The 17,679-nt window shown below is 38.6% G+C and overlaps 1 protein-coding gene across 16 annotated transcripts in view; it reads left to right on the forward strand.

Annotated features, from left to right (window-relative positions):
• Positions 1-17,679, forward strand: part of ATF1 (activating transcription factor 1) — a 116,813-nt gene that overhangs the window by 39,179 nt on the left and 59,955 nt on the right. For 10 of the 16 annotated variants that reach the window (XM_045061784.1, XM_045061786.1, XM_045061793.1 and 7 more), the window contains exons 3-4: positions 5,487-5,606; positions 8,089-8,189. In XM_045061784.1, the coding sequence (XP_044917719.1) occupies positions 5,487-5,606; positions 8,089-8,189 (221 nt within the window). Of the gene's footprint in view, positions 1-5,486; positions 5,607-8,075; positions 8,190-17,679 lie in introns of all 16 variants that reach the window. The other 6 variants (XM_045061789.1, XM_045061782.1, XM_045061790.1 and 3 more) reach the window with 2 other exon arrangements.

A 17,679-nucleotide genomic window follows, 5' to 3' on the forward strand; every position in this document is an offset into this window, starting at 1 on the left:
TCCATTTCAGTGGGTTGCCTTTTCAACCCACTAATCAATTAGTGTTAATGATTTCCTTTGCTGTGCAAAAGTTTTTAATTTTGGTATGTTGCCAATAGTTTATTTTTGCTTTTGTTTCCCTTACCTGAGGAGACATATCTAGAAAAATGTTGCTAAAGCCAATGTTATTGCCGGAGTTTTATAGTTAGTTTCAGGTCACATTTAGGTATTTAATTCATTGTGAGTTTATTTTTATGTGTGGTAAAAGAAAGTGGTCCAGTTTCAATTTGTTGCACGTAGCTATACAGTTTTCTCAGCACTATTTGTTGAAGAGGCTATCTTTTCTCCGTTACATAGTCTTCCTTTGTAGTAGGTTAATTGACCATATAAGTGTGGGTTTATTTTTGGACTCTTTGTTCTGTTGATATATGATTACGATAGCTTTGTAATATATTTTGAAATCTGGGTTCCTTTGGCTTTGTTATTCTTTCTCAGGATCTCTTTGGGTGTTTGGAGTCTTTTGTGGTTCCATACAGATTTTAGGATTGTTTATTCTAGTTCTGTGAAAAATGCTGTGGGTATTTTGATAGAGATTGCATTGAATTTATAAATTGCTTTGGATAGTATGAACATTTTAACAATATTCTTCCAGTCAATAAACATGTCATATTTTTCCATTTGTTTGTGTCATTTCAATTTATTTTTATCAGTGTTTTATAGTTTTCAGAGTACAAGTTTTTCACCTCCTTGGTTAAGTTTATGCCTAGGTGGTGGTGGTGGTGGTTTTAATGGTGGTTGCCAAGGGCTTGCCAAAGAGTTAGGAGAAGGGGTATAGGAAATTATTGTTTAATGGGTACAAAGTTGTTGTTTTTTATTTTAGAGAGAGAGTAGGGGAGAGGAGCAGAGAGAGAAAGAAAGAATCTCAAGCAGGCTCCACACTCAGCAAGGAGCCTGATGTGGAGCTCGATCCCATGACCCTGGTATCATGACCTGAGCTGAAATCAAGAGTCAGACGCTCAACTGACTTAGCCACCCTAGGAGCCCCATTGTTGTTGTAAAGATTTTTTTTGTTTTCAAGTAATCTCTACATTCATCATGGGGCTCGCACCCACAATCCTGAGATCAAGTGTTACATGCTGTACTGACTGAGCCAGCCAGGTGCCCCAATATTTTATTATTTTTGATAGAATTGTAAATGGAATTGTTTTCTTTTTCTGCTATTTCATCATTATTGTATAGAAATGCAGCAGATTTCTGTATATTAATTTTCCATCCTACAGCTTTACTGAATTTTATCAGTTCTAATAGTTTTTTGGTGGAGTCTTTAGGGTTTTCTATATGTAGTATCATGTCATCTGCAAATAGTGCTGTTTTTACTTCTTCTTTATCAATTTGAATGCCTTTTATTAATTTTTCTTGTCTGATTGCTGTGGGTAGGACTCCCAGTACTATATTGAATAAAAGTTGTGAGAATGGACATCTTTGTCTTGTTCCCAGTCTTTAGAGGAAAAGCTCTATTTTTCAGTATTGAATATGATGTTAGCTGTAGGTTTGTCATACATGGCCTTTATTATGTTGAGGTATGTTCTCTCTAAATCTTTGTCAAGAGTTTTTAGCATGAATGGTTATTGTATTTTGTCAAATACTCTTTGGCATCTGTTGAGATGATAATATGGCTTTTATCCTTTCTCTTACTATGTGATGTATCATGCTGATTGATTTGCAAATCGTGAACACCCTTGCATCCCTGGAATAAATCCTGCTTGATTTTGGTAAATGATTGCTTTTAATGTACCGTTGAATTCAGTTTGCCAATGTTTTGTTTTGTTGAGGGCTTTTGCATCTATGTTCATCAGAGATATTGGCTTGTAGTTTTCTTTTTTTGTAGAGTTTGTCTGGTTTTGGTATCAGGATAATGCTGGCCTCATAGAGTGAATTTGGAAGCTTCTTTTCCTCTTCTATTTTTTTGGAATAGTTTGAGGAGAATAGTTGTTAACTCTTTAAATGTTGGGTAGAATTCACCAGTGAAGCCAGTTGGTCCTTGACTTTTGTTTGTTGGGAATTTTTTTTTATTACTGACTCAGTATCATTAGTAATCAGTCTGTTCAAATTTTCTATTTGTCACTCTTTATTTTGGAAGATTGTATGTTTCTAGGAATTTATCCACTTTCTAGGTTGTCTGATTTGTTGGCACATACATTTTCATAATATTCTCTTATAATCCTTATAATCTCTTCTAATAATTCTCTTATAATCTCTGTGGTGTCCGTTATTTCTCTTCATCTCTGATTTTGAGTCCTGTATTTTTTTTCTCCTGATGAATCTGGCTAAAGGTTTATCAGTTTTGTTTTATCTTTTCAAAGAATCAGTTCCTGGTTTCATTGATCTTTTCTATTTTTTTTTTCAAGTTTCTATTTCATTTATTGCTGATATAATCTTTATCTTTCCTTCCTTCTTCTAGGTTTGGGCTCTGTTCTTTTTCTAGTTTTCTGGTGTAAGTTTAGGTTGTTTATTTGAGATTTTTGTAGGCTCTTTCTCTTCACTGTTTCCCTCCACCCTTTGTTTTTACCTTATTGCTCATTTAATCTTCATTATAACTGTGAAAAAGATATTAGTTCCATTTTCAAAGGAGGAAGCTAAGGTCCTGAAAGGTAAAGTAATTTGCAGAGTTAGTGAGTGCCTTTAGCTGAAAATCAGCCCAAGGCTATCTGTCTCTAAAGCCTGTGTGCCTTTCAGAGTTAAAAGACTTTAACGTTTATTTATTTTTGAGACAGAGAGAGAGCATGAACAGGGGAGGGTCAGAGAGAGGGAGACACAGAATCTGAAACAGGCTCCAGGCTTTAAGCTGTCAGCACGGAGCCCGATGCGGGGCTTGAACTCACAGACCACAAAATCGTGACCTGAGCCGGAGTCAGACACTTACTGACTGAGCCACCCAGGCGCCCCATCTGTGTTTCAACCTCATGTTAAAATTGGGGGACCAGCTCCTTCTTTTTCTCTTTTCAGAGTGATCTCAGGATTTAGATTATGAAGTTTGAGAGTGGGAGTAGGAAAACACTGGTCTTTGGGACCCTGAATAATGAGTATTTTGTGAGGTTAGAACTGTGATAACAAGGGTGAGGGATTACTAATACCTGAAACAAAATCTGGTGCCTTTTTTCCACCTGCCAGACCCACAGTCTGCACAAAATCACAAGGATTGCCAGAAACCCTGAATGAATGATTGCTTTTATCTTGTAGAAATGTAAATTAATTGCACCACAAGCTTTCCCCGTTAGTTGAATGGTTGGCTTCAGTTGGCATCTGAAACATAAGACGACCTTCATTTATTTTCTCTGAGTGTAATGGTAACTCTAGAGCTGGACTCTTAAGATTTGTGAATCCTATTTTAACTCTTTAATTTTTGTGTCCCCCAATGGGGTGCTGTCAAAGAGAAAGAGCCAGACGTATGTTAAAGGTAGCAAGACATGCTTCATTCAGATGAAGGCAGTAGAGAAGAGAGAGTGCCGCAAAAATTGAGCTCAAATCTGCTGAAACAAAAGGTACTTTTTAAATGCCAGGGTGTGCTAAAGGACAAGTACCGAAGATGTTAGGATGGGAGGTTGGTCGTGTGATTAGGACGTCTGTGTTTGCTAATTGATGCTTATCAAAGTTACCCTCCTACTCTCCCACAGAGACTGGGAGACAAGGGCTCTAATCTTGCTGATGATTACATTTCAAAGGGATGGCTCCCAGGTCTTGAGAGGAGACATTTCTGGGTTATGGAAGATTTATATCTCAAGAATCAGAGAAAGGATTTACAACTCTAAGTTTCCTAAAGTAAGCACTGTAAGCAAAGTGCGGTCAGGGGCCTTAGGTTTTAACTGGAACAAACAGTACATTTTTTGGCAGCATTGAGCTTTCTCGGGCAGGCATTTTAAGGGGGCTGGAGTCATCCTAGGGACATGGCTGTAAGCTGATAAAAGCAGTTCTAGAATTTGGTTTATGTCTTTTAGTGTGTGATGAGAGAGGTTGATGGAAATCGTTTGTGTGGCAGTTTGCAGTTCTCAGTACCCGGATAACATTTTATATACAAAATTTCATGACCTGCGCATTTTGGGGGATGATGAGGCTGGAATTTAATCCCATCTTGGGAAGGGGAAAAGAACCTTCAATGAAAGGGAATAAGGCATTGTTTTGGGGCTTTATGCAAACAAAAAAAGAAGGGAGCAGTCAGGAAGTTGATTTATAAGACCTGAGAAGCAGCCTTGGATTTTGTTATTTAACTCTAAGATGGATGGTATGGACCAGAGTAGTCCACAGGAAGGTGAGAGATCATTGTTAACTGAAAATATTAGAAAGCTTCTTGGAAGAGAGAGAACCTGAGCTGAGCCTTGAAGGTTGATGGGTGGGCCTTTCTTGGCTTAGCATTTTATTGTGGTATTTCCATGACATCCCATCAGATTTCCATAGAAATAAATTATAATCTCATAATTGAATTATTTATTTTTAAATATTTGATTTTTTTTTTTTTTTATTTTTCTTTAAAAACACCACACAAAGTTGATATTTCTCTGACTTTTTGACTCTTGATCTCTGGATTGGTTTTCAGCCAGATCTTTTCAGAATAACGTTACAATTTTTTTAAATGTTTCTTTATTACTTAGAGAGAGAGAGAGAGAGAGACACACACACACACACACACACACACACACACACACAGACACAGACACAAAGCACAAGCGGGGGAGGGACAGAGAGAAGAGAGGGAGACACAGAATCTGAAGCAGAATCTAGGCTCTGAGCTCTCAGCACAAAGCCCAGTGCAGGGCTCGAGCTCCTGGACTATGAGATCATGACCTGAGCTGAAGTTAGATGCTTAACCGACTGAGCCACCCAGAGCCAAAGTTGGATGCTTAACTGACTGAGCCAGCCTGGCACCCATCTAAATTTTTTGTTTAATGTTTATTTATTTTTGAGAGACAGATCACAAGCAAGGGAGCACGGCGCAGAGAAAGAGGGAGACACAGAATCTGAAGTAGGTTCCGGGCTCTGAACTGTCAGCACAGAGCCCGACCCAGGGCTTGAACTCACAAACCATGGGATAGTGACCTGAGCCGAAGTTGGATGCTTAACCAGTGGAGTCACCCAGTCGCCCCAGAATAACATGTTCTAAGCAGCCTCCACATTTTTGCACAATCAGTTCTCTGCCCCAGATACCTCCCACCCCCCACCCCCCCATATACAACTTCAGTGAATTGTTTATCCTTCAAGACCCAGATGAAGTAGCACCCTTTCTTTGCTCCAACGGTATTTTCTGCTTTTCCTCTTCTATTACAGTTCTTACTGTGTTTGTTATAGTTTGTAACGTCAACCCCCTAGTACAGTCTCTGGCCCATAGAAGATACTTAATGTTACTAGATGTGGTTAAATATAATAAGCTCTGAACTATGTTTTCCAGTGTTAAGAACTCAGTTATCTTATATGCATAGGTATAATATGTTAATTGAATTTTTATTTGTTCTTAGATGGCATTAAGAGGATCTGCGCCAGTGACAATTATACCTCTTCCTGGAGAGCAAGTACAGGTTCAGGGGGTCATCCAGACAGCTCAGTCTTCTGTAATTCACCCACCACACGTGCAAACGGTACAGAAATTCAAAGACTTAGTGGTTGAGAGAAGGGACTTTTATACACTAAGTCTTTGGACACAATTGAAGCTGCTATAGTTACAATATTATAAACCAAGATAGTAAAGTTGTCTTCGAAATTAGGCTATAGAACAAATGAGGCAAATAGAAAAGTTTGTGAATTTCTAATTTCATGTATGGACTACCCAGTGAAAAAGGAAAGCAATTTGGGGGGAATTTATTGCTTGGAAATGAAGGACTTTAAGAGACAGAATCTTTTTGTCCCAGTGGTATGTTTCATGAGAAAGAGAATTCTGAAGCAAGGGTGATGGTGTTAGTGTCAACAAAGTAAAAAAAAAAAAAAAAAAAAAGTACCTACTTTATGCTTTGTGGAAGTCAAATAAGAGCGTTCTCATAGTAGAGGCAAGTTCTTATTTATATCTGTGTACCTTCATATTACCAGCTGACAGGAGCAGGAAGGAAAAGGTGATCCTGGGTTCTTTTTCCTTCTACTCTTTCTCCCCATTTTATCTTCTGGCTCTTGTGAGTCTCCGAATGCCTCTGGTCATCCCTCATTTCTTCCTCCTGACTATTTAGTATCTGGTGGTGCTGTCAGCTCTAGAGCTGCATGTTTATGTGATTTTTCTATTTGAAAGGTGACAACTGCATGGATTTGTGAGTTTTTACTCTTAGTTGCTAGTCGTTAAATAGAAATACTTGATCTTAATTATATAAGTAAACTCTTAGTTCCAGAAATTATTTCTTGAGTTCAGTGGGACACTTTGGAGTAAATGTAGGGACAGTGAAAATAGTTAAGGGTTTAGGTTAGAAATGGAAATCCATGATGCTTGAGGAAATATGGAAGGGACATATCTCTTAATTACTTTGGGTTGTGATCATTCTTTTCTGCCAAAAGATACAGATTTTAATATAAAATGTAAATAGCTGTACATTAGAACTTGTTTTTGAGGGAGATTATAGAATGTAAAACAGATTTATAGAAATTTAAGATCTACATCTGATTGGGGAAGGCTTTCTGTAGATAGTAATGTAAAGCACTAATTTGTTAGGTCCTTTCTAGAAACCTGATAGGGTTATTTTATTTTTTTAAAATAAAGATGAAGTATTTCCTTGTCTCTCTAACCCTCCCCCACTCAGGCTCTGTCTGATTCTCAAAAGTAAATAATAAACATTAAAATAAAGATGAAGTAAAAAATCTATCCATAGTGCAACCTTGGACAAATATTGGGAAATTTAATACATTCTAAAAATCGAAAATAACTTGTTTTCTTAATGATACTGTAGGGGCACCTGGGTGGTTCAGTTGGTTAATCCGACTTTGGCTCAGGTTATGGTTCACCGTGCGTAGGTTCTAGCCTGGCGTCGGGCTCTGTGCTGACAGCTCAGAGCCTGGAGCCTGCTTCGGATTCTGTGTCTCCCTCTCTCTCTCCCCCCCTCCCCCACTCACGCCCTGTCTGTGTATCTCAAAAATGAATGACATAAAAAAAAAAGATACTGTTATAGTTTAAAACTTGCATGTGGTTATTATCGTGTTGACATAATTTAATAGGACTTATTATTAACAGTTACCATTTAATATGTCCTTGCTATATGCTATGCACTCAGTGCTTTACAGGTATTTGTGAAGTGAGATGAAGCCTAATTAGTACAGTTTTCTAAGTTGCATGTGCTTATACCTGCCCTTGCCAGTGAATTCCATCTTGCTATACATAATGGTCTGTTCTCAGTCCTTGTTTTATTTCATCTGTTAGCAGTACTTAACATGGTTGATCATTCTCTTTGATACACTGCTTTTGCTAGCTGTCTAGGACACGTCACTTACCTGGTATTTTTCCTGCCTCAGTGGTGGCTTATTCTTGGTCTTATTTGCTGGTTCGTCCCCTTCTTCCCAACCTGTTAATGTTAGAATGTTCCTGGGTTTTCTTCTTGGTCATCTTCTCTGTGTATTGAGCCCATCCAGTCTTAGGGCTTTATGGACTACCTAGAGAGCTGTGACTCCCAAGTTTATATGTCTAGCCCAAGACCTCATGCCTGACTTAAAGGCTTGTATATTTAGCAGTCTCTGCAATGTTATTATCTAATAATGTGATAATAGTTGGATATCTAGTAGCACTTCAAAATGAGCATGTCTGGAGTCCAAATCAGATTAATGGTTTAAAAAACTGAGCATCAGTTTTTTATCAGTATAGAAATAGGGTGGAAATCAGAGACTGGCCTTTATAACTCTAGTTAAATAGTATTGCTTTATTTAGGGATAGACTTTCTTCTTTGTTCTGAGCATGCTGTATTGTACATTCCTTTAATTAGTTTGGGCTCTTGAAATAAATTTTGTTTTTTCATTTGCTCCTTTATTTTAGACCGTAGATTTAATGACAAATGAATTTGGTTGGCAGGAAGACAGATCGTATTTTCTGAAAGTAAGATTAAATTGTTTTCCACCTGCATTGTTTATCACCATAAAACCAGTTCTGTTTTTCAGGTGTCATCTTTATCAGAAAGTGAGGAGTCTCAGGACTCATCAGACAGTATAGGCTCTTCACAGAAAGCCCACGGGATCCTAGCACGGCGCCCATCTTACAGGTGAGTACTCGGCATTTTGGATCCTGTGTGTGTTCTATAACCAATAAGTTGGAATGGTGCTGTGCAAAGCAAACTAAAGAGGGAGCATGTGTCCGTATAGGATGGGAAATGTTAAGAGAGAGAGATTTGAGCCAGACTATGAAGGGCCTAAATTGCTGTGCTGAAGAGGAATTTAATCTTACCTTCTGGCAAAGCACTAGATTTCCATATTTACTTTTAGATAGTTAACTTTAAAAGCAACATGACTATAGATTTTAGGAATTGAACTGCTTTGTGTTCCCTTTCTTAGCTTCCTAACTCTGGGCCTTCGTCTTGTCCCTTTGCTGAAACACATTTTTCTGCATTCTGCGTAATTCCTGCACTATTTTAAGCCTTATTTTCTCCTAGAAGTCTTCTGATTACCTTTATTCCAACTCCCAAGACCAAGTTATGTCTTTCTTCTGTGGCATTCTTTTTACTGACCCTTGTTACAGTATTTATCTCATCCTGTTGGGATTCCAATTAATAATACATGGACCAGGGGTACCTAGTTAGCTCAGTCAAAAGAAAATGCAACTCGGGGCGCCTGGGTGGCGCAGTTGGTTAAGCGTCCGACTTCAACCAGGTCACGATCTCGCGGTCCATGAGTTCGAGCCCCGCGTCAGGCTCTGGGCTGATGGCTCAGAGCCTGGAGGCTGTTTCCGATTCTGTGTCTCCCTCTCTCTCTGCCCCTCCCCCGTTCATGCTCTGTCTCTCTCTGTCCCAAAAATAAACAAACGTTGAAAAAAAAAAAAAGAAAATGCAACTCTTGATCTTAGGGTTGTGAGTTTAAGCCCCATGTTGCCTGTAGAGATAACTAAAAAAATAATAATACATAGACTGTGCTGGGTTTTTTTAATTTTTTCTTTTTACAGTTATTTATTTTTGAGAGACAGAAACAGAGCACAAGTGGGAGAGGGGCAGAGAGAGAAGGAGACACAGAATCTGAAGCAGGCTTCAGGCTCTGAGCTGCCAGCACAGAGCCTGACGCGGGGCTCGAACTCACAAACTGCAAGATCATGACCTAAGCTGAAGTCAGATGCTCAACTGACTGAGCCACCCAGACGCCCCTAGGTTGTGGTGTTTTTTAAAAATTTTTTAATGCTTATTATTTTTGAGAGAGAGCATGAGCAGGGGAGGGGAAGAGAGAGAGAGAGAGAGACACAGAATCTGAAGCCGGCTTCAGGCTCTGCACCGTCAACATAGAGCCCAGTGCAGGGCTTGAACTCACAAACCGCAAGATCATGATGTGGACTGAAGTCGCACACCTAACTGAGCCACCCAGGCGCCCATGGGCTGTGCTCTTAAATAAGTTTTTGCACTGTAAAGCAATCATACAAGAGTAGATGCTCAATAATTGCTTGCTGAACAAAACTAGAAGGTAGGAGGAAAGGGAGACAGAAAAGGATAAAGGAAAGGAAAGAGTGCAAGCAGGGAAGAGAAGAGAGAGAATCCCAAGCAGGCTTCGTGCTGTCAGCGCAGAGCCCAACGCAGACCTTTAACCCACAAACTGTGAGATCATGACCTGAGATCATGACCTGAGCTGAAATCAGAAGTCAGATGCTCAGCCAAGTGAGTCACCCAGGTGCCCCTAGATTAATTATTAAATAAATTAATAACTTGTAGATTAACTTATTAAATAAATAACTGGAAAACACCAAAGATAACAGTAAGATCTTAAAATCTTCTAACGAAAAAAGGTAAATTACCTTGAAAAGAATGACCATTAGGCTAATAGGTTTTTGAAGGTAATATTAGAAGACAATGGACTATAAAATCTTTAACAAGAGAAAGTAACTATTGCTCTGGAATTTTATACCCGATGGAACAATCACTCCAAAATAATGGTGAAATAAAATTCATTTCAAACTGATTTAAGAATTTACTAAAGGTTACACCTCAGGAAGAAGAAAAATGAGTCCAAATGGAAGGAATGTGAATATAAGAAAGAGTGGTGAACTAAGACATTCATTGATTTTTTACTTTTTAGAACCTTTGATTTTTAGAACAGTAATGATTAATTTGTGTAGTTTAAAAACAAAATGCAAAGAATTATAGCAGACAGAAATACGTGAGATAAGGAATGGCTTATTAGATCCCTGTATTGATTACTTATATTGTTATTGATTAGATGACCTTAGATTATTGGAGGCAGTCACCAAAAGAATGCAAATGAAAGTTTAATTTCCAGGGTGCCTGGGTGGCTCAGTTAAGCATCCGACTTCTGCTCAGGTCATAATCTCCCGGTTCGTGAGAGCCTGGAGCCTGCTTCGGATTCTGTGTCTCCCTCTCTCTCTGCCCCTCCCTAAAATGAATAAATGTTAAAAAAAAATTTTTTTTTTAAAGTTTAAGTTCCGAACAAGGGGGCTCTACCAGCACAAAAGTTCCTGGATAAAGTACTTGTTAATGTATTGTGCATTTATAGGAAATAATATAAATATCATATTCCCCCAATAATCATAAAAACCATATATATACTGTTAAACAAAATTTAAGTGAGTAAATTTGAAGGTCTAATTGACTATTAAAGGGCACCATCCCCTCTGAGAAGTTGTACAAAATGGAAGATTTGTATATAGGAAAGAAGGAGGGACAAAAAAGTTATTGGTAAAAGAATTTTTCCAGGCAAGGTTATCTTTCCCTTAGGCCTAAGTGCCAGGAGGTCTTACTTATCATTGCAGATTCTCATCTTCCTTTGGTGGGATGGAGAAAGCCCATGTGACAAATTACCTCATTGGTGCTGATCTGAAACTTTCTGACTAGTTAAGACTACATTTTTGGGGGAAGGTTGAAACTGCAATTAGATTAAGTACTAACCCCCCCAGTTTGGGGACTCAACCAAAGTGATGCCATTTAGGGCTGTGGTTTTCTCTTTAACAGTTCCTTCCTTTTAATCAGACGTTCAGCTTAGAGATGTGATCAAATTTTAAGGCATTAGTGCCACTCTCAGTTACCATTCAAAAGTTCTCGCAGTTTTTGTTGTTCCTTTTGTGTGATCTCAGACGTGTATGTACACGTGCTTAATGTCTGTGATATTCACAGGTCACAGCTTCAGGTTCATATTCTCTTCGTGTTTCAGTCTTAGATCATTTGTTTGGTGGTTAGTGGCTATGAACATGCATTTAAAGCTTTTGAGAGAATACAACGCACACAGATTATTATGATTCCTATAAGAATAAATCTCAGTATTTGAAGTGCACTCTAGAGCCTTGGTCTCCAAGGCCTACGCCAGTCAAAATCAAGTAAGTCAAAGAAAGAACCTCGTGGAAGGAGTCAACTTTTTAAAGCCAAATGTCTTGTTCTGTGATCTTTTGTGATTTTAACTTTTCAAAAGTGTTAATTAATCCTGGTACAACAGTAGGTGGTGTTGGCCACAGCACAGACAACTCCTTCTCAGCTAACAGATGAATCAAGACAGTCTGTCTGTTATCAAGGACCACTTTGGCTAGAGGATCTAAGGATCTTAGCAGATAATGCAGTAAAAGTATGATCCATCGTCTTGGATAGAAACAGTCTACCTTGTTGTAAGCTACTTCTCTCTCTTGTCAATTTGATTTAGAGATGTCCAGCGTCTGTACAAGACCAGATGGAGCCTTCTTTAGCCGTGTGGTGTTTACCCAGGGCTTAATACCTTTTAGTTTTGCAGCAGTGTCAGTAGTCAGGAGCACTTGGTAAGGTACTTTCTAACAGGACTTGAGAGCTGGGTGTTTGTTTCTGGGTTTTTTTTATGACCTTTCCAAAATACCAGTCACCAGGCTCCAGACTGTGACCAACAGGATCCTTTGATACCGTCTGGGAAAGCTTCTTTAACCTGTTGATGATAGGCTTTAGAATAAGACATTAAAGACTTCTAGTAACTGGTTATACTAGCATGAGACAGACAACAAGGAATCAGCAGAAAGTTGTACACCGGTAGACAGTGAGTGGTCTGCCTGTGACTGTCTCCTATGAAATGTATTGCAAATAGTGAGCAGAGCCAGTGGCAGCACTTTAGGCCAACACCTTGCCGAATTCAGCAAGCTTAGAGATGTTGAGAACTTCATTAGTTCTCTCCACCTTGCCTGATGATTAAGGGTGATGGGGCAGTGATAATTCCGAGATATTTGTAAGGCCTTTATCAAGGCTTGAATGATTTGCCCAGTGAAGTGCGTGCCTCAGTGGAAAGTACAGCCCAAATATGGGAAACACGTTTTCTAAGGGTTTTGTTTGTTTGTTTTCCCCTGCTGCAATACTAATGCCCTCACACTGGCAAACTTCAGTCTATCCAGAAAACATACATACACTAACAAGAAAATATTAATAGCCCATACGAGGTGGCAAATGAATGAAGTCCAGCTGCTTTGAGGCCTCTGGGAACAAAAAGTATTTCCAGGATTATGGATTTGACAGGTTAGACATTGATGGTAAGTTCTTTTTGCAATCTTCTAGAAGTCTCCACACCAATGTTTATTTATAATTGGAGTCCTCTTATACCATGGTGGGTGAAGAAATGTTAAAACCAAAAAATGAGATTTGCCAGAAAGCGAGAAAGAACCTAGAGGCCTGTCTTGGAGCAGGCTTTTGCCACGTTGTAAGGACATTGTGACAGCAGAAGTCTGGCATTTAGGGGCCATTTTTACAGAAGCAAAATCAACTTACCCACACATGGCCACAGTCTTAAAAATACAATATAAAGAAGGCTTAGAATTACTTATGTAAACTACATGGGAAGCATTGTCAAATATCAAATAAGCGTAACAAATCCTTTGGGATATTCCAAATCAAAAAGACTTTAGAACTTAATTTTGGGTGTGGCTGGCTCCATAGGTAGAGCATGTGACTCGATCCCAGGGTCATAATTTTGAGCCCCATGTTAGATATAGAGATTCCTTAAAAATAAAACCTTAAAAAAATAGAACTAAATTTTGGGGCACTCATCAAAAATATCAAATATAGGTTCTAAGGCACTTGCCTAAACAGGATCACAGATCATTCTGAAACTTAAAGGAGTTTTCACAATATTACCAAAATCAGACCAAAGTCCAAGAGAACTTTGGTTTTTCCCTCTATTAAAACAACAAATTCTAATTTTACACCAGCTTACTTTTGATTTTAAAACTCATTTTTAGGGGCGCCCGGGTGGCTCAGTCAGTTAAGCGTCCGACTTCAGCTCAGGTCATGATCTCATCTGTGAGTTTGAGCCCTGCATTGGGCTCTGTGCTGACAGCTCAGAGCCTGGAGGCTGCTCCAGATTCTGTGTCTATCTCAAAAATAAATAAAAACATTAAAAATTTTTTTAACTCATTTTTTAAAATAAAATTATTTTAATCTTAACCAGTTGGATCACACATGATATAGTTGCTTTTCAGAGATTCCTCTGCCACAAACCTACTACAACAGTTTTTTCTACATTCTGATTTGTCCTATGTTTTTCATCTTTAGACAACCATCCTCATTTTAGAACAAAAAAAATATATATTTCTCATGCCCTTTTTTTAACACATCTTTCCTGGCACATGGAGATGTTTTATTCTTACTAGCTTTAATTACATATAGCAATTAGACTTCTTAACCCTTAGAAACCTTAATTTCTACTGCAAATTAAAGCGTTCTTAAAATTTGCAAATCAAAATTTCCAAAAACATGTCCTTTAAAATTGTCCAATATAGCATTAACATATCTAAATATCTTTTGGATTCTCCATGATAAATGTTATTAATGTTGCAGTATTTTATCTTATTTGGAAATGATTTTGGTATTTGATGAGTTTAGTGTTAGTTAAATCATTTAATCTATCTCAGTAAAACTAAGGTTTTAGATTCTGCCACCCCCAAATTGGAGAAAACGGTTTAAGTAGACATAATATCACTGAAAAGTTCATTGGTAAACTTTTATCTTGCAAACATATATTTGTCTCTAATAATTATGTGTAGATTATGTACAAATACTTCATTCAACATTTAACAAAGTCAGCCATTATCCTAAGCTATTATTTTTTTGTTGACAGAGTAAGAGATAACATGAACTTATGTAGAATAAAAGTTTTCTATTTAATGTCGATAACTCTAAAGCCATGTCTGTTTTAATTAAACCATCAATCTTAAACTAGATTTCATGTCAAATATTTTTTCAGATATACGAATTTGAAAAAAATTTTGTTAGTTTCTTTCTGAGAGTTTCAGAATGCCCAGTCCTTACAAATGCTTGCCTTTAAACCAACTAAATGGAGCTCTTTTACAAATTAATTTAAGCAATACCAAATAACTACAACACCTCTGTATAGACACATGTGAACATACAGACTGTAGAGACCTTATAGCTTCGGTTTTAAAATTATTACCATGAAATGGGTGCAAAAAATAACTAGTTATAAAAGTTGGATCTGAGTTTGGGTTCTTTTTTTCGTTTTTTGGTAGATGGAATAAGTTAAGGTTATCTGTTTGAATGGCTAAAGCTTTTTCGAATATTTGTGGAGAAGACACTTCAGATTTGGATTTGAACTTGGCAAGGCAAATTCTTTTTTTTAAGTTTCTATTTATTTTTTTAAGTATTCTCTATACCACATGAGGCTCCACGCACGACCACGAGATCAAGAATAACATGCTCTTCCGACTGAGCCAGCCAGGCGCCCCTTGGCAAGTCAGGTTCTAAACTGCCTTCCCCCCTTTTGTTTTTTCCTTGATAAAAATTACCTCCATTGAATTTGCATTTTATTTTATTTTTTCTAAATTTATTTTGAGAGAGAGAGAATCCCAAGCAGGCTCCGCACAAGCAGCACTGAGCCCAGTGCAGGGGCTCAGACCCACAAATCATGAGATCATGACCTGAGCCAAAACCAAGAGTTGGATACCCAACCAACTGAGCCACTCAGGCACCCCTAAATTTGCATTTTAAAGAGATAGACTAGATAAGAGTTCCTAGAGAAGACCAGATAGAACATTGAACATTTATACTTTTTTTTTTTTTTTAAAGTAATCTCTATACCCCACATAGGGCTTGAACTCACAACACCAAGATCAAAACTTGCATGCTTTACCGACTGAGCCAGTCAGGTGCCCTGAACATTTTACATTTCTTTTTTTGTTTATTTATTTTGAGAGAGAATCTTCAAGCAGGCCCTGTGCTGTCAGGGCAGAATCCTACACGGGGTTTGATCTGAAACATAAGGCCATGATTGGAGCCGAAATCAAGAGCCACCCAGGCACCCCAATTATAAGCCTTTTGAGATAAATAGGGGAGGTTTGGACATTGGTGATCTTTGAATTGTTCTTAGAACCATACCTCTTGTCCTATAAATACTAGATTCTTAAAACAAGGACAGCTCTTTTTAATTCCTCAAAGAATTGGGTTGTTGACAAAAGGATACCAAAGTACTGACACCCATCCCCCTAGGAGAATGTTTTCTTTCTCTCTGGGTACATTTAGCTTAGGGGAGAAGGCTGTTAAGAAAAACTATCAGGTTTATGGGGCGCCTGGGTGGCTCAGTCGGTTGAGCGTCCAACTTCGGCTCAGGTCATGACCTCACAGCCCCGCATTGGGCTCCGTGCTGACAGCTCAGAGCCTGGAGCCTGCTTTGGATTCTGTGTCTCCCTCTCACTCTGCCCCTCCCCCGCTCATGCTCTGTCTGTCAAAAATAAATAAACATTAAAAAAATCTTTTTTTTTTTAAAGAAAAACTATCAGGCTCTCAATATCAGCATCCAGTTTGGTCAAATTTCTGATTATAGAGTTATTAAGTCCTTTCAAATATCTTGTTAGGTTTCAGCAGGACAAACAGTAAATATTTCTGGCAACCTTATGGACCCAAGATGCCTCCTCAAAGAGGGAGTGAAAGGTACTATCTTAAGAATATCTAGAGGTGGGGTGCCTAGGTGCCTCAGTTGGTTAAGCATCTGACTCTATCTCAGCTCAGGTCTTGATCTCAGGGTTGTGGATTCAGGCCTGCGTTGGGCTCCTCACTGGGCATGAAGCCTACTTTAAAAACAGAAGAAGAAGATCTGGAGTTACTCCCAAACACAGCCAAAGAAAGAAGAGACGGCCTCCTGTCCCAGGCAGGCAGAAAGCCAAGCCATGTTCTTAGGAGGTAACAAGAAGCAAAAAGAAAATAGTTATTTCCAGGAGAGAAAGGATCATTATCCACTGGGTTTGGATTTGGAAAGGAAGGGACAACATGAATTTTCATTTCCCTTCTCTCAACTCGGCCCAGGAGATCATCTATTTATAAAAACTCTTGAGGGTCCTCCCTAGTTTAAGAAATTCTTTAACTACAGCCCTCGGTTCAGCCTTAGAGTAAGGAATGAGAGATACCTGAAGAGGATCACCAGTAGCCCCAAGTGGTCTTCTTTCAAAAGGTCATTGTCTTTTCAGAGTGGAAAGGCAGTTCAGACAGAAGCTCACTAGGTAGGATGAGTACTCAAAGGACAGAAGAGAGTGGCAGGAATTACATCTGTCTTCTGTGTAGTCTTGTTTTAGATAATTTTTCTGTTTTTCATTAGCTGTTTGCCATGAGTCTTTTAATGAAACTATTTTGGGATTTTGAAATCTTTTGGAGGCCTCTTCTTGCCAATTAAAACAGGTAATCAGCCCTTGCTTTCAAGTGTACTTCTTAAATGAATGATCTTGTCTAATTCAGCATTCCTCATAACAGCCATCATAATTCCATGTTGTTTTGGTAAAAAAAAAAAAAATTTTTTTTTGCTAGGTATCTAACTTCTGGGACTCTAGTTCTTAAACATAAAATAAGCAGGTTTGCCAGAAGGTGGCACACTAACTCTAGATCTAAAGGATCTCTTGTTTTAACTAGGCCTTTGGGTTTCTCAGAGCCAAACTAATCCCTAAGAGGGACTTGCTTTGGGGTTGGAATTTATGGGTTGTTTTACAGTGTGCTTCACTGCACGGAAGTTTTCTGGAGATCAGTGGGTGACCTAGTGTCAATCTAACCTGTTCATTGACTAGCTTCTACTATGTTGAAAGTCTTTGAGTTAGGTGGTAAGTGCTGTAACAGCTCTTAAGTGATTTGACCTGGACCCACCAATTTTTGTGGCTTTTTGGTTTCTGAAATCCCCACTAGCAATTACCTTTATTTACATAAAACAAGACAAACATGTGCCCCTCAGCACACCACCAGTAACCAAAACATGTCACTGCGGAGTGGTTAAGAGAAGTCTTTGTGCACTACCAGCAATTCCCAGTGTGAGCTAAACCAGCAGACTCTCATTCAGGGAGACTGTGGACTGGAAATGAATAAGACTAAACCAGCATACTCCAGTAAATGGGGGCTGGAGACTGGAACTAGGAAAGGATTCCAAGGTGGAAGTGTGGTCTGAACCAAGGGCTAAGGGCTGGTGCTTCCTTAGAACCTCCTATTAGTCTAGCCTGATCCATTAATACTTTATTGGAAAGTCAGATCTGCAGCTTGAATGCAAAAAGAGCAGAGCTAAAACTGAGAGGGACTTACCAATGGCCCTTGGAAACAGGGAGAAAGATGGTGAACT

Source organism: Felis catus, chromosome B4, assembly GCF_018350175.1.
Source record: "Felis catus isolate Fca126 chromosome B4, F.catus_Fca126_mat1.0, whole genome shotgun sequence".
Lineage (NCBI taxonomy): Eukaryota > Metazoa > Chordata > Mammalia > Carnivora > Felidae > Felis > Felis catus.